The following is a 23,169-nucleotide window of genomic DNA, read 5'->3' as shown; positions in this document are numbered from 1 at the left end:
TCTCATCCATCAGATTGGCAGATAAAAATTGGAAGAGATTTCTGATATATTGCTATTAAAAGAGTAACTAGAATAAGAAAACAATTTGGTAAAAACAAAGTAGAAAATGCAGTTTTACTGCTAATTAAATACCTTATGAGGAGAGATATAGAAAAACATTCCTTATAATATTTTGTAATGGTGAAATTTGGTAACAATTCCTAAATGTCCATATTGGCATGTTTAAAGAGATTCTGTAATAGACTACCATAGGGCAGTGAAAAACAAATGAAGTCAAAAAGTGCCAGTAAGATTGACTCTCACAAATGTACGACAAAGTGAAAAATCTCTTTCCTAAAAATTACATGCAGTGTGATTCCTTTTCTGTTAGGCTAACACAATGTTACACTGTTTCTCAGCGGTGTAGACATTTGTGGTAAAATTTTAAAAGAAACGCAGAGACTCTATGCTTGAAACAAATATACCTGTAAATAAACAACAAATGCTCAAAAAAATCATAATGGAAAATTAGAAAACATTTTGAATCAAATGTTCATGAGAGCACTATATATATTAAAAATCATGTAGTGGGGCCTCCCCGGTGGCGCAGTGGTTGAGCGCTGGGTTGCGAAGCTGCCCGCAGCCTCTGCAGCGCCGGTTCGATCCCCGGCTGCTCCCCGGCCACCGAAGGCGGGTCCCACATGGTGCGCAGACCTCTCCTGCCGCCTGCTGCTCCCCTCAGCAGTGTACTTCGGTCCTTCTGCCTGCTCTGCTCCCCGCTCTGGCTCTGGTGAATTCTCTCGCCCTCCCGCGCTTCTGACTGTACCCAGTGCTTGTAAAAATAAATAAATAAATCTTTAAAAAAAATAAAAAAAATAAAAAAAATAAAAATAAAAATCATGTAGTGCAACTAAAAAGTATGCAGGAGAAAATGGTAGCCATCACTGTTTACCTCAGAAAAGAAGAATTGTAAATTAATTCACTGGGCATCATCTTAAGCATTCACCCCAAAGAAAGGAAATACTAATAAATATTAAACATTTGATGAAATAGAGTACCTTTATTTTAATTTATAGCCCTATAATGAAATTTCCTGCAAAGCAGGAGGGAGGAGGAAAAAGCGCAAATGCTACTATCAAGAAAAAAGGGGGACATGCCAACCAATATTTCTGATTCTCTGTCACTGGTACTGGGAACTTTAAACCTTCACGGAATCTATGAATACATATTCAGGCTTCCTGCATTCCTCAGAGAAAGACGCCCACCAGATTCTTCCTTTTGGGTGGGTAAAGTATTGGGAAGACCCACTAATCTACACTGGACAGGAGGGCATAGCCATGTTCCTTTCTCAGTCAAGAAAAGAATTTCTGGTTCAGCTTAAAGAATGCCACTGTACCTGTGAGCAAGGAGGTGAGCAAGACGATGGTTTCAGAAGGAAGTTCTTAACATTACAGACAGCAATACTATTTAAATTCTTTCATAAAGTAAAAGGAGGAAACCTGACTGGTTGTTATTTCTGTTAGTGTAAAAGTTATTAAACTTGATGAATAACAATAGAAAATAGATAAATAGAAAATTTGGGCCCTGTCTCTTTTATAAATATTTATAATTGATTTAATAATTGATAGCCAAAAGATGTATATTCAAAAAATCTTAACTTAAATATTAGCAAGTGTATTCACAAGTAAATTAAGATGATAAAATGGTCTCCCCTCAGCTTGGAAGTACCTGTCCATTCTTAGGACACTGTTAATACCATGCTATTTTAAGGAGTGAAGAAAATTTAAATCATCTCATTAGATGCTAAGAAAGTGTTTGTTAAGAAGGTTTAGTTCATTATTACATCTCAGTTAAAAAAAAACAACAAAGTTAAATAGGAACATGAATAGTCTTTTTTCTGTGTGTGTGAAGATTTATTTTAAACCACATGAAAGCATATCATGCTTTTTGGCGAAACTCTTGAAGCATTCCCATTAACATGCAGGTGAAACAAAATGAAGATGCCCACTATCACTGCTGTCCTTTAACTTTTCTTGAAACTATAGCCAATGCAATTTGCCAAGAGAAATAAAGCGCGCACACACACACACACACACACACCAGGAAATATAAGCACAAATAGAATATGCGGTCTGTTTAATTATGAATCCAAGAAAATTGACTGAAAAAAAATCAAACAGTATGAAAATTAATTAAAGCAGCTGCTACGCTGAGCTATAAGTTTTGTGTCTACAAACAGAAACCATGTAGAAAATCTAATGGGAGTCCTGAGTTAAGTCACAAATTGAATATACACAAAAGTGAAAACCTTGTAAGCAATAATGCAAGTGGGCAAATGATAACCTACCCAATGAGAAGGTCAAAGCCCAGGTCAGTCAGGAGAACTTACCTGAGGATATTCACAAGGTACACCAGAGACACCTCAGAAGGCTTGAAGCAGAAAGCATAGAGCAGTGGCTTTGGATCCCAGCTCCACACTGGACCTGTTTACCACAGTCCTGCCAGAGAGCTGAGTGCGGTGAACAGTCTTCCCAGACTTGCTCATGACCTTTCTGTATTTCACCAAAGGAGTCTTTTGTAAACTTGTGAACAAGTTTATTTTTACCTTCTTTTAATAGTGACAGCATTGCTTTTGCTTATGCAGCTAATTTTATTCTTGCTACTAAGTTTTCAAACGCCAAGCTTTATTATGTGTGGGATACATAGGTAATAAAACTGTAAAGAAAAACAAATGAATGAATGGTAATGACTACCTGGAGTTTTAGGACACACTAGCTTCAGATGTGGCTATCAATAAAGTTCTACTTCTTAACCTGGTAACTTTTTTAAATATATTTTAAAAAATTACAATAAAAGTAAAGATTCCGCAATAACAAAGAAACCTTGAACCTTGACTAGAAATAAATTTAACAAGAAATACTTAGGACCATGTAAAGAAATTAAAGTTTTGCTAAGGAAAGAAAGAGGTACTTGAAGAAAATGAAAAGATATATCATGCTTAGATGTGTGTATTACATTTCTTAAAAATGCCATGCTTTAAATTAATAAGTATATTAATTCAAAATATCAACAGTAATGTTCATTTGCTTTGTGAGTAAAATGTTCCCTTCTTGGGGCACTACGAGGCTTGATTAAAATGATCTAATATTTCATCTAGAAATTTAATGTACAAGGAAAAGGAAGTAAATGGTAGGGGGAAAAGGACATAAGGTATTAGAACATATTTTGAAGCTACAGTGATCTAAATAATTTGTACTGCACAAGTAAAGCAGTGGAATAGAGCAGAGAATTCAGAAATAGACCTAAACCTTGGGAGTCTAGTTATGATAGCATCGCACATCAACAGAGGAAGAGGGCATTATAGAGAACATGTCCCTGCATCCCTGCCTCGGCAGAAACATTTGATAAATGAAGATTTTAAAAAAGAACAAACTCTTAAAAACAGTAAACATTTTCAATAAGAAAAGCATGGATTAATTTATGTTTTTGTTGTGATACTTTCTTTTTAAACAGATATAAAACCCAGATGCCATAGAGGAAAAAAGTGGATATATGTTTTTAAAATTCTGAGTGGAAAAATAATAATATAATCAAACTCAAAAGACAGATGGCAAACTGAGGAAAAATATTTGCACCACAAATGGAAATTTCCTTAATTGACAAAGACCTTTTTATAAATGAAAAAGGACTAATAGTCCAGTACAGACAAGACAAAGGATTTGAACAGGCATTTTGCAGAAAAATAAATATGAAAGGCCAGTAGACATAAAAAGGATATGCTTACTTCTCATAATTAAAGAAATGTAAATCAAAACAGTGGATAATATTGCTTATCTCAATTGGGCTATTTAGATAACTTGAGTGAAGGTGGGAAAGCAGGGTGACTGTATAATTGATGGGGGTGTGACGTGTACAATTTAAAGAGCAGTTTGGCACTGTCAGCTTTTTAAATGCCACAAACTATGGGCTCAGCCACCCTTCCACTGGGGAACACAGCAGGCTACTCCTAAGTTTACCGAGAAAGGCATAAAATATTGTTTATTGCAGCTTTGTTTGTAATAGCAAAACAAATACAAGACCCTGGGTGTCACATGGAAACTGGGTTGAAACTCAGCCCATATTCCTGGTCCAACTTTCTGTTAAACCTTGGAAATGTGGCAGCAACACTTACCACCCATTGAACCTGCCAGTATGGCATACCAGCCTTGTCGGCCTTCATTCCTGGGGCCTCATGGCTGCAGAGTAGCCAAGTTTTCTGCCCAAGCAGGTGGAGTTGACCTGCTTGGAGCTCACTATTATCGCTGCTGTTTCCCATAAGGATTGTTCCCATAGCAGTGAGAACAATGGAATTTCTCAAGGAATGTTAGCATCACAGATTAACCCATAACTGTTTGGCCTGAAATCTCCAGCAAAGCGAGGACTCAGTATTTAGTGATGAGAATGGACCTGTTCCCCTATGAACAAGAGCTGAGCGTGCACCCAGTTGTGACCTCCTGGAGTGTCACTGCAGAGGTGTTGTCTGTTCCAGCCTCAACCAGGGAAGATGGCTCAGATGCTGTGTCAGGCCTGTCCTTTTAAGGGGTTTTAAAGCTGAGCCCAATTTTCTCGACTCTCTTGAGAAATAATACTTGGTCTGGTGCAGGGACCTGTTCCTTACTCTGTTAGGCCTAGACTGTCAGGTTATCCGCCATGCTGTGCTCTGCTGTGCTCCAGAGCCTGCCTCACTCCCTGCACAGTGGTTGTCAGTGGTATCCTAGTCATTAAGTTAACCCTGATGAGAATCCACTCCCTTGCCCCACCTCCCATCATTCTAGAGCCTTGTGAGTGTCTGCTCTACTATGTATGTGCAGTTACTCTCCTGGCCTAGGGGAGCTAGATTCTGGGTCCTGTAGTCACAGAGTCACAAAGCTTTCTTAAGTAGAGATAACTAAATTAGTAGTTTTGGGTGGAGGGATGGAGATAAAATGAAATCCCATTTCAATTTTTTAGCACCTCCACTCCCCCTTCCCCAGGTTGACAAAAGATCTGTTTAATTCTTTCCAAATAGCTGTGCATGCAAAATTGGCTTTATCTGGGTAGTGTGTGATTAAAAACAATTCTCCTAGCACTAATCTCTTAGAGACATGAACTCCTCTCTCCGTACCTATCGTTAATGTCCCTGCTGATGAAAACTATTCCCATTCATGAAAATCTAGTCTATTCCCCTTAATGTAGCACCTCACCACAGCCCATCTCCCTACTGGTAGGGGCAGCATATCTTTGCTCCCTTCCCCTCATCCCAGACTGGGAGCCCCATGGGGTATAGGAAGCATGCATTCTTTCAGTGGACCCTGTGGGACGCTTTAAAATCTCCAGATCTAGACAGAAAGAATCAGAAATATTGGTTGATAAAATGAAAGGGATTTGTTGATCCTTTTTTGCAAGGGAAAGAGTAAAGTGTCCTTTAATAGGGGAGGGGTTCAATAAATTATGGTATGTCCTTGCAAAGGTACCTTATTTAATTCTTTAAAATGATCTGTATATTCTGGTATGGAAGGATCTAGTTTATTCATTGATTAAAAACTGACTTTGTGTTTGTGATAGAATATCCCTGTCACAGAAATAGAAAGTTAGTGTTTGTAGATGTTTTAGAAATAAGTCAGTTGTGAGGTGGGGCGCATATGAGAAAGGTAGCATGTTTTGTTTCTACCTTTTTCAACTCTTTGGTTTTCCTCTAATGGAATTGTACCTCTACTTAGGTTTGTGAGTTGGGGTTGTCATTGACTATAGTTTTATCTTTTTTATTGGTCAAATTTAAATGTAATTCTCTCTTTCTATCCTTATATTCTTAGATTGCACAGGATGACATCTATTGAAAGAGAAGAAAAGGAGAAAGTCAAAAAAAAAGAGAAAAAACAAGAAGAGGAAGAAACAATGCAACAAGCTACATGGGTAAAATACACATTTCCAGTGAAACATCAGGTAATTTTTTACTATAATCTTTATAAAAATAAATCGTAGCTATTTCTGAGACTTACTCTGTAACTTTGAGTATTTTATAATTTTGCTTTACTTTTGACACCATATGGAAATAGACTGGTAAATTTAATTAGTTTGCCTTATTGTTGATCTTGTTTGGTAAAGATATATAAAGCTACGTGTGCTTTATAAGCATTCTCATCCTTCTCATTTACACCAGGTTTGGAAACAAAAAGGAGAGGAATACAGAGTGACAGGATATGGTGGTTGGAGCTGGATTAGTAAAACTCATGTATATAGGTTTGTTCCTAAATTGCCAGGCAATACTAATGTGAATTACAGGAAGTCATTAGAAGGAGGTAAGTAATCAAAGTTATTTTTTTCTGCATAATAATTCCTGATTTGTATTATTTTTTTAAACATTGGTGATATGTTGACATATTTCTGAAAATTTTAATAGAACATGCAAATCACTAATATAGTTTACTAATTATAAACTCTGAAAATTTTTAAATTAGTTTTATTCACAGGATTTTATCTGGGTTTCAGTAAAAGAAAAATAACAGAACTTAGTAAAAGGAAAAAGACTTCAGCTACCTATTTGTTCTTCTAAAATCTTTTAATTTCATGCTGCTTGACGTCTTGAGTATCTGGAAACCTCAGCGTTGTAGCACTAGCAGAACCAGAAAGGAATTGATAGAGGCTTCTATAACAGTGTCACATAAATGAAGCATTAACTCAGTGCTGTTAGCTAACATTTTATTTATTTATTTTTAAGATTTATTTTATTTGTGCATATAAGAGCTGGGATGTATGCCAGAGGTGTGTGTGTGTGTGTGTGTGAGAGAGGGTTCACCAGAGATAGAGGGGGAGCAGAACAGGCAGATCTACTGAAATACACTGCTGAGGGGAGCAGCGGGTGAGACAGGAGGGGTCTGCTGCGCCATGGGGGTCAGCTCCCTGGCCAGCGATCGAACTCATGCTGCAGTGGCTGGTGATAGCTGATTCACAGTGCTGAGACTTTGCGCCACCGTGGAGGCCCACTAACATTTTAGTATTTGGAATCACAGAACTCTAGTAGTGAGCTGCCTTTTAAGAGATCAGATATTTGAACGCGCATTACCTGACCAGATTTTTTCTTGATGAGGTTAACTGACATATCACAATTCACCAGCGAAAGCGATAGAATCCTGGCGAAAGCCGGAGACTCCTGGGCCCCATTACCTTTTTGTACTCTACCGTGCAGTCTCTCCTTTGTAGATTTTTAAAAGTAATTCTGTTTACCGTGCAACATAATTTATGGTGTGATGTATTCTTTCCTATGAAGCCTGTGCTCTAGTGCCAAATGAGTACTGTCTGCCTGCCTAACTGATTGATCTGGCTTCCTTGTGAATTTCTGATGAAACCTTCACTGATAGATTTTTGAAAATATCAATGTGGGACAGTTATTGGAGTACCTTTTTTTTTTTTTTTTAAAGATTTTTTTACGAAGGGCCTCCCCTGGTGGCGTAGGCAGTTGAGTGCAGCGCTGTGAAGCTGTCCGCAGCCTCTGCAGTGCCGGTTCGATCCTGGCCGGCTGGCAAGGGTCCCACATGGCATGGCAGACCTCTCCTGTCGCGCCGACTTCTCCCCTCAGCAGTGTATTTCGTCAGTCTGCCTGTTCTGTTCCCCGCTCTGTCTCTGGTGAATCCTCTCACCCTTCTGCACATCTGGCCTGTACCCTGGTTCTTGTATAAATAAATAAATCTTTAAAAAAATATATTTATATATGCATGTAAGAACCGGGGTACAGGCCAGAGGTGTTGGGGAGGTGAGAGGATTCACCAGAGACAGAGTGGGGAGCAGAACAGGCAGACTTACTGAAATACACTGCTTAGGGGAGCAGCAGGTAAGACAGGAGAGGTCTCCTGCGCCATGTGGGTAGCTCCCTGCCTGGCCAGGGATCAAACGTGTGCTGCAGAGGCTGTATTGATTCATAGTGCAGTGCTTAACCCCTTGCACCAGTGGGGAGGCCCTGGATTACATTTTAACGGACAAAAATAGAAATTATATAAGGATCAAGAGTATTTTATAGGAACTAGGAGTTTTTTGTACATAGTAGATTCTCCATAAATACTTCTAAATTTTTAAATAGAAATAATTGTGTCATCTGATTATGTTTGAGCTAAATGTCCATTATAACAAATTCCACAAGATTATTCTAATATTTTATTACTGTTTAACTTCTACAGTTACCCATATAGCACTTAGAATTATAGAGAACTTTTGTTTAATTGTGTCTGAACTGGTTTGTCCTGTGTAATAATATGCAAAGTAATTAGACATTTACAGTTTATTTTGTATCTACTTTCCTTAGCACAGGGTTTTCCAAATGCTGGGCTTTTATCCAGTCAGTTTGGAAGTTGGACTTTAAGCATCTTCTTTTCTCATAGGTAGTAGCTGGGAAGAAAGCAGCAGTGCATATTATTGGTATGACTTGGCTGTAGAGTAGGAATTTTTATAGTCAGAGCAGCAATAACCACCAATGTATAATCACAGAGCTATTGATCCCTATCCTCATGGCAAATCTAATCTGATTATTGATAGATGCACAGATGGGTTGAAAAAACAGAGAAATGCACTTCAGGGAACACTTAGCGACAGAAGACCAGAGTGTTCCACTTGTTTGGCTGCTGACGGTTGCTGATCTCTAACTCTAACCTCTGTTCTAACGCAGGCTGTGTGCATTTGCCTTGCATGTTAATTTATAGCTTCACTAAAGGCTATTGGTCAGTATTCTTTATGTCATGAGGACTTTTAATGGGGGAACCAACATTTTAGAGTTTTCTATTTTAAATAGCAGGGTTCTTAGAAGCTATAGATGGGCTTAACCACTGTCATATCAAGCTCTTTTGGGGCAACTTGAAACCATTGAAAACATGTTTGCTCAGTTCTGAAATAACTAAGGAAAGTAATAAGGAGATCAAGTTCATTTTTTATCTTTTTGTTACCTGTGGGATCCAGACACATCCTGTCACCCTCCCTTTGCAATTGTCTTCTTCTCTCACCAGTATTCTGCTATTGTGACAGCTATTGAGTGTGGTTTTTGCATGTTTCCATTCCCTTGTCAGTCTTTCTAGAAAGAATTGTTCATTTGACCATTTTGCGACCGCGCTGCCATACTTCCCGGAGCGCCTGCACCGGGGCTTGTGCTGGCCAGCGGTGCTCGCGCGGGTGTCTGGCGGGGACATGGGGCTGGTGGCCGTGGCCTCTGGTCTGGGATGAGCCGCGCTCTCAGTGGAGGCAGGAGAGCTGAGCCGGAGCCATGGCCAGTACAATGGTAGCAGCTGGACTGACCATTGCTGCTGCAGGATTTGCAGGCCGCTGTGTTTTGCAAGCCATGAAGCATATGGTGCCTCAAGTAAAACAAGTTTTTCAAAGCCTACCAAAATCTGCTTTCAGTGGTGGCTATTACAGAGATGGATTTGAACCAAAAATGACTAAACGGGAAGCAGCATTAATACTAGGTGTAAGCCCTACTGCCAATAAAGGAAAAATAAGAGATGCTCATCGACCAATTATGCTTTTAAATCACCCAGACAAGGGAGGATCTCCTTATATAGCAGCCAAAATCAATGAAGCTAAAGATTTACTAGAAGGTCAAGCCAAAAAATGAAGTAAATGTTACGATGAATTTTAAGTTCTTAGCAGTTTATGTATAAATACCAACTTTTTGAGACCTATATGAGGGCTTTAGATCATTGTAAGTAACTGATGCAAATATAAATCAGGCTATTTGTAAATCATAAAATTTGGAGATTAATACTCAGTTATGGATAAACAAATACGATTTGAATAACAATACTGTTCATTACTCATTAAATTTTGTACCTACTTGAAGGCACAGTGTTCTCAGTAAGTTCCCCAGTCTTAATGGGAGACCAATAAACTGGCAATGGAAAAAAAAAAAATTGTTCATTTGAGTAAAACGACGCCACTAGGACCCAAGAAGATTCAGCTAGATAGTAGTTCTGTTTTATATGTTTAAATTCATTTTCTTATGGAATATTTGAAATTACACAAAGGTAAAAGAGAATAGAATAATGAACTTTTATGTAACCATCCTTTAACTCTAACAGTTACACAAATTCTATCATATTTGTTTCAGTTATCATTGTCTATTTTTATCCTGAATTTTTCCCCTTGTATTTAATGCAAATCCTAGAAATCATTTTGTCAAAGGTCGTTCAGTATGTAGGAAATAGACTTTCTTTTCCACAGCCATCATACCATTATCACAGATTCTCAGTCCATATCTAACTACCCACTTGTCTCAGAGATGCCCTTTTATTGTTATCAGGTAAATCAGGTCAAAACAAGGACCAGGCCCCGCACTGCCGTTGGTCATTCTTAAGTCTTTTATTCAATGATAGACTTAAGTATTCTTGACCTGGAGTCCATGGACAAATTCATGGCTGTGCAAGGACCCATTGAAATTGATTCCAGACATTTGTGTACGTACTTATTTTCTGGAGAGAGCATCATAGTGTTTATCCAATTTAATATGGTTGTGTTACACAAGGTATATTAGGAGCCATTGATACAGACTTTCTGGACAGGTTGAAATAGTCTCTCATGGGAATGCTTCAGAAGCCCATTTAAAATGCAGTCATTCTTGGGCCTCCCTGGTGGCGCAGTGGTTGAGCTCTGGGTTGTGAAGCTGCCCACAGCTCTCTAGTTCCGGTTTGATCCCTGGCTGCTCCCCGGCCACTGGAGGAGGGCCCCACATGGCGAGCAGACCTCTCCTGCCGCCCGCTGCTCCCCTCAGCAGTGTACTTCGGTCCTTCTGCCTGCTCTGCTCCCCGCTCTGGCTCTGGTGAATTCTCTCACCCTCCTGCGCTTCTGACTGTACCCAGTGCTTGTATAAATAAATGAAAATAAATCTTAAAAAATAAATAAATAAACAAATAAATAAATAAAATGCAGTCATTCCTTTTATGCTTTAGATCAGCCTAGCATGTAAGAAATGCCAGTTTTTTGTTTTTCTCCAACTTTTGTTTTTATCTTTAACAAAAAATAGTGGAGTATATATAAGCTGCTGGAAAATGCTTGATAATTCTCACAAAAGTAGATCCATTAAATTGCTAATATTCAAGATGCCTGAAATCACTATGAACTTGGTTCCTTTTAGCCAAAAATAATACGGATGAAAATATGGATGAGTCAGATAGAAGGAAAAGTCCACGAAGTCCAAAAAAAATAAAAACAGAGCCTGATTCTGAGAAAAGTGAGGTAAAGGATTCAGATACTGCAAAAGGAACAGACCAAAGTGAAATGGACATTTCAAAGATTACTGAGAAGGAAGGCCAAGGTAAGGAGAGTCAGGTGTGAAGGGCAGCCTGGGGTGATAAGAATGCGCTGGATCTAGTTCTAGCAAGACAGGTACTGTGTTGTCTTTATTGAAACAGCATTCATGTGCCATATAATTTACCCATGTAAAGTGTAGAATTCAGTGATTTTCAGTATATAGTATATTTCTATTGTTCAACCATTTAAACATTGTCATCTCCCCAGAAGAAGCCACATAACCATCAGCAGTCAGTCCCCAATTAACACCCAACAAACACACCCCCAGCCCACCAGTCTACTTTCTGTCTCCATGGATTCGCCTGTTTTGGACATTCTGTACAGATGGAGTCATATAATATGTGGTCCTTTGTGGTTATCTTATTTCACTTAACGTAATGTTTCAAGGTTCACCCATGCTGTAGCATGTATCGACATTCCTTTTCATTTCCAAGTAAAGATTCATTGTATAGCTATGCCACATTTTCCTTATCCATTCATCAGTTGATGAACATTTGGGCTGGTTCTGCTTTTTGCCTATCACAAATGATGCTGATATAAATCTTTATATACAGGTTGTTTTGTGGACGTTTGTGAACATCTCTTGTTTAATTCCTAGAAGTGGACTTGCTGGGTCATGAGATAACTCTACATTCAACTTTCTGAGGAACTTACATGGTTTTTGGGGTGGGGGGGATTTTTTTTTAAAACTAGATAATGCATGAGCCTTAAGATACAACTAAACTTCTGAACCAGCCTTTCCAACACAAATTAGGGGATTTGGGACTGATAAACTCAATGGTACGTTTGTGGCCAGTCAGTTATCAAGGTTACAGCTTAGAAGTATAGCTCTTTTTATATTTATGTAGTTTTTATAATGTATTTTCCCACTGGTTTTTAGTAATTTGTAAAAAAAAATTTATGATTATAAAATACTCTGCAAAATCTTACATAAACTTACTCATATATGTAATAGCTGTCGTATAATTAGTAATTTTTCACTGTGGTATTTCATCATTTTTAGCTACTAAGAATATTTAATAATTTGGAATGTATGTGGTTTTTCAGCCTTTTATAAAGTTTCACCCTGTCCATCGACCCATTTTAATCATATATCAAGAACTTTGAAATATATAGATATTTCTACTTAAGCTCTTGAGTGAAAATGAGAAAAATTTTTAGTTTTTTAAGTTAAAATATTATGAATTCACATTTCAGACTGAAAATTGCACTTAAATAAATGTCTTTGTTCCACAGATGTAAAAGAAGTTTTAGATTCTGACAATGATAAGTCCTTTAAGGAAGAACCAATGGAAATAGATGATGATATGAAAACGGAGCCACATATAAATTGTCAGGAAAGTTCTCAAGTAGATGTGGTCAATGTCAGTGAGGGTTTTCATCTAAGGACTAGTTATAAAAAGAAAATCAAGTCATCCAAACTAGATGGACTTCTTGAAAGGAGAATTAAGCAGTTTACACTGGAAGAAAAACAGCGCCTTGAAAAAATGAAGATGGAGGGTGGAATTAAGGGTATAGGGAAAACCTCTACAAGTTCTTTGAAAAGTTTGTCTGAGTTACCAGGAATAACAAAAGCAAAAGAAGAGTGTCAAAGTGACTTGCTTGGACAAGAACCAAGCCCTAACACAAGTAATGATAAATCTGAAGACCTGATTCGTGAATGTTCACAGAGTGATTCCTCAATTCTTGGAATCAGTGATCCTGATCATACAACAAACAAACTTTATCCAAAAGATCAAATGTTAGATGACGTCTCCATTCAGAGCCCAGAGACAAATTGTCAGAAACAAAATTCTGTTGAAAGTGACCTAGATGAGAATCTTTGTAAATCTGCTAGTAAAGACCAGGAACCCAGTAAGGTTAAAACAAAAGGAAGTGATTTTCTCATTGATGAGAAACTAACCAGTGCAGATGAAATTGGTACTTTGATCTATAAGAACAAAAAACCACTCACACAGGAGGGTAATGACACCAGTGTTTCTCCTTCCCAGAGCCCTTTACTTTCGTCAGTACCTAAAAGTACTGATGATAGAGATACCCCATCTCTGTCAAAAGCCATGGACTTTGAAGGAAAACTGGGATGTGACTCTGAATATAATAGTACTTTGGAAAATAGTTCTGATACTATGTCTATTCAAGACAGTAGTGGTGAAGAAGATATGATTGTTCAGAATAGCAGTGAAAGTATTTCTGAACAATTCATAACTCAAGAACAAAGCATTGAAGACTTGGAACCATTGAAGCATGAGTTTGTTTCAGATAAGTCCTCTGGAAACTGTGATGACAGGCTGCAGGGTAAGGTAACTGAAGCAAATGGCAAAAAATCAAGTCAAGAACAGAAATTAGAGGAGAGAACAGTTAATAAATGTATTGATCAAGTAAATTTAAAAAGCATCACTGACAAAAGGAATAATGAAAATCGAGAATCTGAAAGGAAAGGCCAGAAAGCAAGTTCCTTTCAAATGAATGGAAAAGATAATAAACCTAAAGTACATTTGAAAGGGGAATGCTTGAAAGAAATCTCTGAGAGTAAAGTAGTAAGTGGTGACATTGAATCAAAGGTTAATAATATAAATAATGTAGTTCCTGAAAATGATATTAAGTCTTTGACTACTAAAGAATCTCCTGTTAAGCCATTCATGAATGGTGATGTCATCATGGAAGATTTTAATGAAAATAACTTGGAAGCAAAATCATGTTCACTGAGATCTCCAGGTGCTGAAGGTGATTACCAAGATAACGTCAAGGCACTGCCTTCGACCAGAGAGTCTGTGAGCACACACACCACCACACCTCCACCCTCTTGTCCAGAAAGTAGTGCAGCCAATCAGGTAGAAGACATGGAGATTGAAACTTCAGAAGATAAGAAGATTACTCCATCACCTATTACTTCTGGAGAGGAATCTAACCTGAGTAATGAATTTATTGATGAAAATAGTCTGCTCACCAACAAAGATGAAAATGTCAATGGAGAATCTAAAAGAAAAACAGTCATCACAGAAGTTACCACTTTGACATCCACAGTGGCCACAGAATCAAAGACCGTAATCAAGGTAGCAAAAGGGCAAACTGTAGTCTCTTCCACAGAAAACTGTGCCAAGTCCACTGTTACAACCACCACTACAACAGTAACAAAGCTTTCCACACCCTCCACAGGCAGCAGTGTAGATATCATCTCTGTGAAGGAGCAGAGCAAAACCGTGGTCACCACGACAGTGACAGACTCACTGACCACCGCAGGAGGCACTCTGGTGACATCGATGACTGTGAGCAAAGAATATTCCACAAGAGACAAAGTGAAACTCATGAAATTTTCAAGACCCAAGAAGACACGTTCAGGTACAGCTCTGCCATCCTATAGGAAGTTTGTTACCAAGAGCAGCAAGAAGAGCATATTTGTACTGCCCAACGATGACTTAAAAAAGTTGGCCAGAAAAGGAGGAATCCGAGAAGTCCCTTATTTTAATTACAATGCAAAACCTGCCTTGGATATATGGCCATATCCTTCTCCTAGACCGACCTTTGGTATCACTTGGAGGTATGTACTTTAAAATGCATTTGGGGAAGGGAGAAACTTTAATAAGAATATCTCATTTTTTTAAAAAAATGAGATAATAGAGATGAGATAGGGAAGCAAATATTTAATGACTGAAGTAATGGAAATAAGATAAAGTTTTGAACTTGGCCAGCTGGTAGGTACTAAAGTTTCCTTTAGGGGAAATTGTCTAAAGATGGAAAATATAAGGGAATCCTTTAGAATGAAATTCAATTTTACTTTTCACAAGACAAAAGAAACATGTCAAACATGGCTGTTTTGTGGTCTGACTTTCCAGTTATTGCCATGTGTTTGCTCTGGGATCGAGATAATCATAGAATTGGATAATCACCAATTTCATGGAATGTTTATATTTTATTTCTTTTGGATAATTCATAAAAGCATAAGACATAGGAAACATGCCTATAAATCACACACAGTTCATCATGATGTGGAAAACTTCCTAATGTAATTTTTCTGCATGATAAATAATTGTTCTGGAACTCTCTGTTACTTATGTGAGAAAAGGTAGTCTCTGAGATGCTTTTTAAACCCAGAAATAGCCTTAATTAAAAATTTTCTGGGCATTCAGTTTGGGGGATGAATCATAAGTACATCGTATTGGCAGTTATAAGATCATGTAGTTGATCATGTAATATTGGGAAAGAATCTTAGAAATTCTTATCTTTTATAGATGTGTAATAATTTGCTTCTGGCCGCAGAGGGACAGAGTTAGGAACAGTGCCCGGATTTACTACATCCCAGTCCAGGACTTTATCTGCTACATTGCATTTCACATATTTGTCCTTGCTTTGTCCTTTTTTCATATCCTTGTCTTTTTATCTTTCACTCTTACAATTGAAAAAAGATGGAGCATAAACATAACGGTTCTGGGGGACATACTCACAAAGCAGGAGCCATCTTGGTTGCAGTTACATTTGATAGGATCCTGGAATGATCACTTCAGTAGTTTACTGAGCAGACTCCATTTCACTTCAGGCTTCATTTCTATGTCTTTTAATATGTTTCCAGTTTCTTTAAGTTAAAATCATACTTTTTTTGTTTCCTTTAAGTTACAATTAGCTAGTATTGAAGACCCAAAAAATGAAGTCTATGAATACGCTCTATAAAGAAATTCATTTATAAATATGACCAGAGTTGGTTTGGCCAAGTTTTTTATAACTCATCTTTTGATTTAAATTAAAATATCATCACTCCATTACACATTCAATAGAGACAGCTGAAAAGTACAATTTCTCTGCAGGGCCTGCAATGAAGGATTTGCAGAATCCTGCAGGGAATCAAGGAACTCTTCATTACAGTTCATGGATTTGTAGGATTACTCTGCACTTTTCTGCTTTCTTCATTGAGAGCGGTCCCAAAATGTATCCTTGACTGTCCTGCAGGTAACTTCTTTCCCACTGGAAAAGTTACTATGTACAAATAATTTAATTAAAATGACCCAGGCCGGCCTTTCTGCTCTCTTATATTCTGAAATGGAAGGCAGGCTCGTCTGGGAAGCACTTTTCTCTGAGCCAGTTCTCATCAAGTGTTGCCCGGGGCCCTTTTCTGCATGGCCGGGTTTCAGGAGCCTTGTACTGTTCTGTTTTAATATGACTGTGAGCACAATTTGTATCTGTTTAGTTAATTTCCTGTTTTTTAATGGAAGTAGACACCTTCCTGTACATTTTAAACATATTTGCCTTCAAATATATGCTATGGTCTTAATTTGCTGAAGTTGAAAGAAACATAATCCCCTTTCTGATGGAGGCATGGGTAAAAAAATGTCAATTATTCTGGACTTTAGAATGCATTTTAAAAAATGGATCACGATAAGAATCATGCATGTGAAATGCATTTTTATACTGACACTTGAATAAAATATGTCTGGTGCTTAGAGTGGGAGCTAAGAAAGCCAAAGGCACATGTGTAATCTCTATTGATTTAACAAGAAGGCTGACCAGTACTGAAAAAGTGAAATTTGTTTCATCAACTCATTAGGGTCTCTTTTTCCTTCCACACTGTCCATTCCCGTACCCCTTTTCTCCCAGGCCCTGATTCTGTGTTTCATTATCACTTTGAACCGGGAGTCCTCTCCACAGTGCTGCCCCCCAAATACTGATTTATCCTGTGAATATTCTGACTGAGTGGAGCAAGCATTTAAACAGGGCATGTAACTACTGCAGGTCAGGAAGGGGGAAAGCATTTGTCACCTGTCCATCACATCTGCCAGCAGTGCTTCCCTTTACAACCCACCTAGTGCTGAAGACATTTCAGAGACCTTGTAGAGATGATCTGTAATGCTTGTCTTTACTCCTTCCCGTTGATACAGTAGACTCTGGCTCTACCTCCTTCTCTCATGCCAGCTTCATCTCTTGCTGCACCTCCACACCCCTTCCCAATAGCCCTCGTACACGTGACGTGGTTTCTAGAAAGAAGTGTGTGCTCTTTCACACTTTGCTCTAAGCTATTTGTATCCCATTGCCTTAGTCAGGCATCCCTATGTCCTTGTCCTTTGAGACTCCAACAAAGCTCTCCCCTCATCCCCGAGCCAAGTCACATGCCCCTCCCTGTGCTCCCCTCTCTTATAGCTCCTGAGCATACTTGACTGTGTCCCAGCTCCTTTCACACACTCTTACACGTAGAAGGCCTCATATTCTTGTTTGAATGCATGAGGTGTGTTTCCCTGCCTGTTGGTGTTTCTATTATAAAATGGGGATGCTTCTTGCAGGGAGAAGAGAGAGTGAGTATTTCACTTTCCAAATAAATGTTCATTTGCTTTCTGCCACAAGTCCAGAGTTCCCCAGGCATTTCTATATATACATATAAAGTGTGGTCTGAAAGTGGCACTTTCCCTCTCTCAGTACAATCCTGCACTAGCTAACATTCTCTCTCCACTGTATGAATTGTTCTGTCCAGGTCCGAGGATTCACAGGGTGATCACACGACAAAATCACCGTGTCACAGTGGAGACAGGAAGTTAAGAAATTGCAACTTTTGACTTAGAGCTTTCCCTTTCACACGTTGTTCATTTTTCCTACTTAACATTAAGAATAGAAAACATTGTCTTTCAAATACAAATTATCTTAAGATTACCTTCTCCCTCTGTTAGAAAAGGAAATTACTTTAGTTTTGTAGGTTTTCTCCACACTGAAATTAACTAGAATATTCATTTAGTGTGTAGAAGAGTCAACGAGTTACACGAACATCACTAATACAGAATTGACAGCCAAGGGCTGCTTTTAAATATCCTATGATTAATTCCACTTTAGGACATGACCTTCATTGCAATTATACATTTGTTTTGAAATATGTTTTTAATATTTTTAAAAGAATATCTAAAATGTTCAATATTTAGCTTTGCCCACAATGCTTACAAAAAACCTGAACCAGATTCCTTTGTTACCTGATTAGTACCTAATACCACATTGTCCTTTTTTATTACTGTATTGTAGGATCCCAAAACTACCATAATGTTGTTAAAGTATTGTTAATATCCATCATCCAGTAGTTCTAGTTTTGCAGAACCAGCAATTGGATACAAAATTTTCTGTCCATTTGGAAATGTCTTACTGGATTTGTGAGGTCTCTTAGTGTTTTTGCATTGCTTTTTGAGAAAATTTAAGCATTCATTTTTTTTCCCAGCAAAAATCAGTTAAGATTTTATCCTTCAAAATGATTTTATCACATTTGATAGCAGTTATTTCTTGCTGTGTATTTGCTCTTCTTCAAAATTTTTCTAACACATTTTAGTAGATTTATAAATTCTTCATAAGTAGTTACCATATCAATCTTGCAATGAGACATGCTGATTTTACATATTTATATGGCATTTAAAATGACTGCAGACCTTTTTTTAAAAGTCATTCAGGTGCCTATTATGCCTAGGAACAAAAAGTTATGTTAAAAGATACATAAGAGCCAACGTGCTTACAAAACTGTATTGTATATCTTGAAGTCATGAGGACAAGAAACAGTCTTCTAGTTTATAGAATATGTGCTTGTGTGTGCATGTGGGTGTGTGTACACATATAAATACATATATGTGGTTTTTTCTTGGGTTTTTCTTTCAGGTATAGACTACAGACCGTAAAGTCCTTAGCTGGGGTGAGCCTTATGTTACGGCTACTGTGGGCAAGTCTGAGATGGGATGACATGGCCGCCAAGGCTCCTCCAGGAGGAGGGACTACACGGACAGGTGAGGGCTTTTTATTTCCTAGTTTAAGTTTAATTTTAAGCATATCTGTTATTTATTAAAAACATAATGCTTGTGTTTTAAAAAATACAGCTTTGCATAGGCTATAAAATCCAGGGTGCCAGGAGGGAGGGTTCAAATTATAAGGTGAGTCAGCTACCTGTACCAATCTGAATATTTAAAGGATTTTTATTAGTGTTGAGTATAACTCATTTTGATGGTGGCATCTAGAATGCTGTTCTTGCTGCTGCCTCTCTCCTAGGGTTTTTATTATCTTGACAGAGTTTTGCCAACAGTAATTAAACAGCCCCCAAGGAGCATTTTGCCCAGTTTAGACATTTTCAGTGAAGAAGAAATACAGTGTTATTGCAGTCTAGCAATGTACCTGTAGTCATTAATTAACCAAATGTTTCCAAAAGTTTATTCCATGTGTGTCTCTTTTAAAGCACCAGATGTTGTACCTTTTTAGTCTCTGAATATTTTCAGTGGTTATTAATACTATGTGAATTACATCACCATAGAAACATCTGAAACTGAAATCACAACAACAGAAATAATTAAGAGGCGAGATGTTGGTCCTTACGGCATTCGATCTGAATATTGTATCAGGAAAATCATTTGTCCCATTGGGGTTCCAGAAGCACCAAAAGGTAAGGAGTAGAAAGAATTCTGTTCTTTCATTATTACCTGTTAGCTCACCTTCTAATCAAAATTTGATTATAAATATTTCCTTAACTCTTTTCTCAACTTTTGGAAAAGATATTTTTCTACTATAGTTCTGTTTCAAGTATAGTACTTCATATTCCATTAGACACACGTTGGTGCTTATAAGCATTGGGCCATGCACAGGGACGGTGAGAAAGCTATAGTAAAACTCTTAGGATTAAGGTGTGGAGTAGTGATTGACATCACACCATCAGCTCCAGGAGGGCAACCTTCAGATCTGCCTGCTTTGCTGTAGTCCTTACACTGCTGCACATCTGACACCTCAGTCGTCCCTGCCGGTTTGTTCACTAAAGAGTTAATTAGCTCTTAGGAAATATTTCAGTGCTTAGAGTAGAAATAATCTAAGAATCGGGCCTCCCTTGGTAGCACAGGCAAATGAGTGCAGTGCTGTAAAGCTTTCCGCAGCCTCTGCAGCGCAGGTTCGATCCCGGCTGGCCTGTGAGATTCCCACATGCGTGGCAGACCTCTCATGTCTCGTCCACTGCTCCCCTCAGCAGTGTGTTTCAGTACATCTGCCTGTTCTGTTCCCCGCTCTGTCTCTAGTGAATCCTCTCACCCTCCTACACATCCGGCCTGTACCCTGGTTCTTGTATGCATGAATAAATAAATCTTTAAGGAAAAAAAAAGAAATAATCTAAGAATCATAAAGAAACAGGAAACATTTACAGAGCTCCTACGTGATAGATACTGGGTGGTAAATCCATAGAAGATGAGTTCTCAAGGAAGTAGAGAAGAGGTAATAGTATTACAGTACTTTTAACTATTAACCTAAGTTGCAATAAAATGAGAAGGATTAAATGGTGATATTGAGGAAAAAACAAAGTTAATGTTATTTTATAAATAATTATGACTGTCCACCTAGAAAAACATGAGAAAATTTGTGAGAATCAAAGCTGTTAATGCTAAAAAGAGTTCAGTAAGGTATCCAGATTCAAGATGTATAAATAGACAAAAGTCAATAGTTTCATACATTGCAATAAAAATATTTAGAGGGGAGGGACTCCCTGGTGACCTAGGGGTTAAGTCTCAGCACTATCACCACTATAGCCTGAGATTGATCCCTGGCCATGGAGCTACCCACATGGCACAGCAAACCTCTCCTGTCTCACCCACTACTCCCCTCAGCAGTAGATTTCAGTAGATTTCCCCTGTTCTGCTCACCACTCTGTCTTTGGTGAATCCTCTCACTCCCCTCATACCTCTGGCCTACACCCCAGATCGTCTACATAAAAAAAATTTAAAACTATGGGCCTCCCTGGTGGCGCAAGGGGTTAAGTGTCAGCACTATCAAGCTATCTGCAGCCACTGCAGCACGAGTTTGATTCCCAGCCACGGAGCTGACCCACATGGCACAGCAGACCTCTCCTGTCTCGCCCACTGCTCCCCTCAGCAGTATATTTCAGTCAGTCCCCCAGTTCTGCTCCCCACTTTTGTCTTTGGTGAATCCTCTCACACATGTACACACGCGCGCGCACACACACACCTACACACCTCTGGCCTACACCTCCGTTCTTACATGCATAAATGAAAAAAAAATCTTAAAAAAAATAAAGTTAAAAACCTAAAGAAAACTCAAAGAAAAACCTATTTAGGAGGGAAGAATCTGTTAAGGGATGTGCAATTTAGATTGAAATATGCTTTTTTATTGAAGTTAATCACTTCAAACTTGAAACTTGATTGAATTCAAAAGTTCTTCTTGGAGACAAAAATGACTGAGAATGACCTTTTTGGAAAAAAAACCCAATCGGGGGAGGGCTTCCCCGGTGGCGCAGGGGTTGAGCGCTGGGTTGCGAGGCTGCCCGCGGTCTCTGCAGTGCCGGTTCGATCCCCAGCTGCTCCCCGGCTACTGGGCGAGGGTCCCACATGGCGCGCAGACCTCTCCTGCTGTCCGCTGCTCCCCTCAGCAGTGTACTTCGGTCCTTCTGCCTGCTCTGCTCCCCGCTCTGGCTCTGGTGGGTTCTCTCACCCTCCCGCGCTTCTGACTGTACCCAGTGCTTGTATAAATAAATAAAAATAAATCTTTAAAAAAAAAAAAAAAAAAAACCCAATCGGGGGAACCTTAGGAAATATTAACACAACTAAAACCGTTGAACTGGCTCAAGACTACAGCTCGGTTGTTGGGCAGACACAGGCAGAAGAGTGCGCCCCTGCCCACCGTCAGTCTCTACCACACACCCACTGTGCAGACCGCCGCGTCACCTCCACTGCCTCTCTTTGGCTCCTGTCACTTTGTAGACAACCCAGACCTTACTGCTGTTTCACTCTCCTGCTGCTGCTTCCCTTTTCTCTGCACATATGAAAAGGTTCAATAATTGTCTCTCCCTACTGTATTTTTTTCAGTCTTGTCATTAGGAGATTTTATTTATCCTTAATAGTTTCAGTGCTCTGATGGGGAGTTACAGATTACCAGGATCGCAATCCATGTTGCCATATGAAGGATGAATTAGCATTAGTCAATTGTGGGGGAAGGAGACTAGGAATGGTGCTCCAGGCTGAGGGAACAGACTGTGTAAAGGCCTTAGGCCCCTTCTATTAGGGGTCCACAAACCACTGCCTGCGAGCCTTGATCCACCTTGTTCATAAAGTGTGATTGGAGCACTGCCACACTTCCTCACGTATTGTCTTGGGCTCCTTTCATGTTATAAAGACAGAGCTGAGTAGAAACAGAGACCATCTGGCCTGCATAGTCTGAAGTATTTACCATCTGGCCCTTTAAGAAAAATTTTGTGCCAACCTCACCCCCTCTCTGCTTTTCATGGTAAGAGAGAAGATGCCAGAAGTACTATAATTTTAGGTGCTGTGTTGCTTGAAATACTCTGATTTCTTTTCCAAAGAAACACCTACACCTCAGAGGAAAGGTCTTCGATCAAGTGCGTTAAGGCCAAAGAGACCAGAAACACCCAAGCAAACTGGCCCTGTTATTATTGAAACCTGGGTAGCAGAAGAAGAGTTGGAATTATGGGAGATCAGGGCATTTGCTGAGCGGTAAGGAAATGGTTCACATGTGATCAGATATTTGAGAATTTTATCACTTCAAAATTAAGAATTACCCCTTTGATAGTTTATTCAATATGTCCCAGGTAATTTTACTCCATTTTTTTATTTTAACTACTAGCATACACGGCTTATGTTTCTGATTTCAATAATTATTATCCATTTGTCCATTTCTAATTATCTTAATTTTAAATGTTTTATGTTGGCTTTTTTAATCAAAATAATTTCATATCTTTGTATGATATGAAAGTCAACGAGATCTCACTTAATATTAGATGCCAGATGCCTAATAATTCTCATAACTTCCTTCTTTTTCCCCTGCAGAGTGGAGAAAGAAAAGGCACAAGCAGTTGAACAGCAGGCTAAGGTTAGTGAACAGGGGAAGGCAGAGGACTTCAAAGCCCATATGGAGGCTCACCAACAGGTGGGCGAGATG

The 23,169-nt window shown here is 38.7% G+C and overlaps 2 protein-coding genes across 2 annotated transcripts in view; both read left to right on the top strand.

Annotated features, from left to right (window-relative positions):
• The window catches only part of BPTF (bromodomain PHD finger transcription factor), a 133,893-nt gene that overhangs the window by 70,774 nt on the left and 39,950 nt on the right, over window positions 1-23,169 (top strand). Inside the window, 8 exon segments of the mRNA XM_054689287.1 lie at window positions 5,811-5,940; window positions 6,158-6,296; window positions 11,108-11,287; window positions 12,520-14,821; window positions 18,892-19,016; window positions 19,535-19,663; window positions 22,574-22,724; window positions 23,058-23,100. Coding sequence (XP_054545262.1) covers window positions 5,811-5,940; window positions 6,158-6,296; window positions 11,108-11,287; window positions 12,520-14,821; window positions 18,892-19,016; window positions 19,535-19,663; window positions 22,574-22,724; window positions 23,058-23,100 — 3,199 coding nt within the window.
• LOC119231813 (mitochondrial import inner membrane translocase subunit TIM14-like) lies at window positions 7,726-10,728 on the top strand. Its single transcript, XM_037493591.2, has one exon. It carries the CDS (start codon window positions 9,242-9,244, stop codon window positions 9,590-9,592), a length of 351 nt encoding a protein of 116 aa, XP_037349488.1. The 5' UTR covers window positions 7,726-9,241; the 3' UTR covers window positions 9,593-10,728.

Source organism: Talpa occidentalis, unplaced genomic scaffold (assembly GCF_014898055.3).
Source record: "Talpa occidentalis isolate TD23 unplaced genomic scaffold, MPIMG_talOcc4v2.1 talOcc4.7, whole genome shotgun sequence".
NCBI classification, from domain to species: Eukaryota; Metazoa; Chordata; class Mammalia; order Eulipotyphla; family Talpidae; genus Talpa; species Talpa occidentalis.
This window is presented reverse-complemented; position numbering and strand designations above follow the sequence as displayed.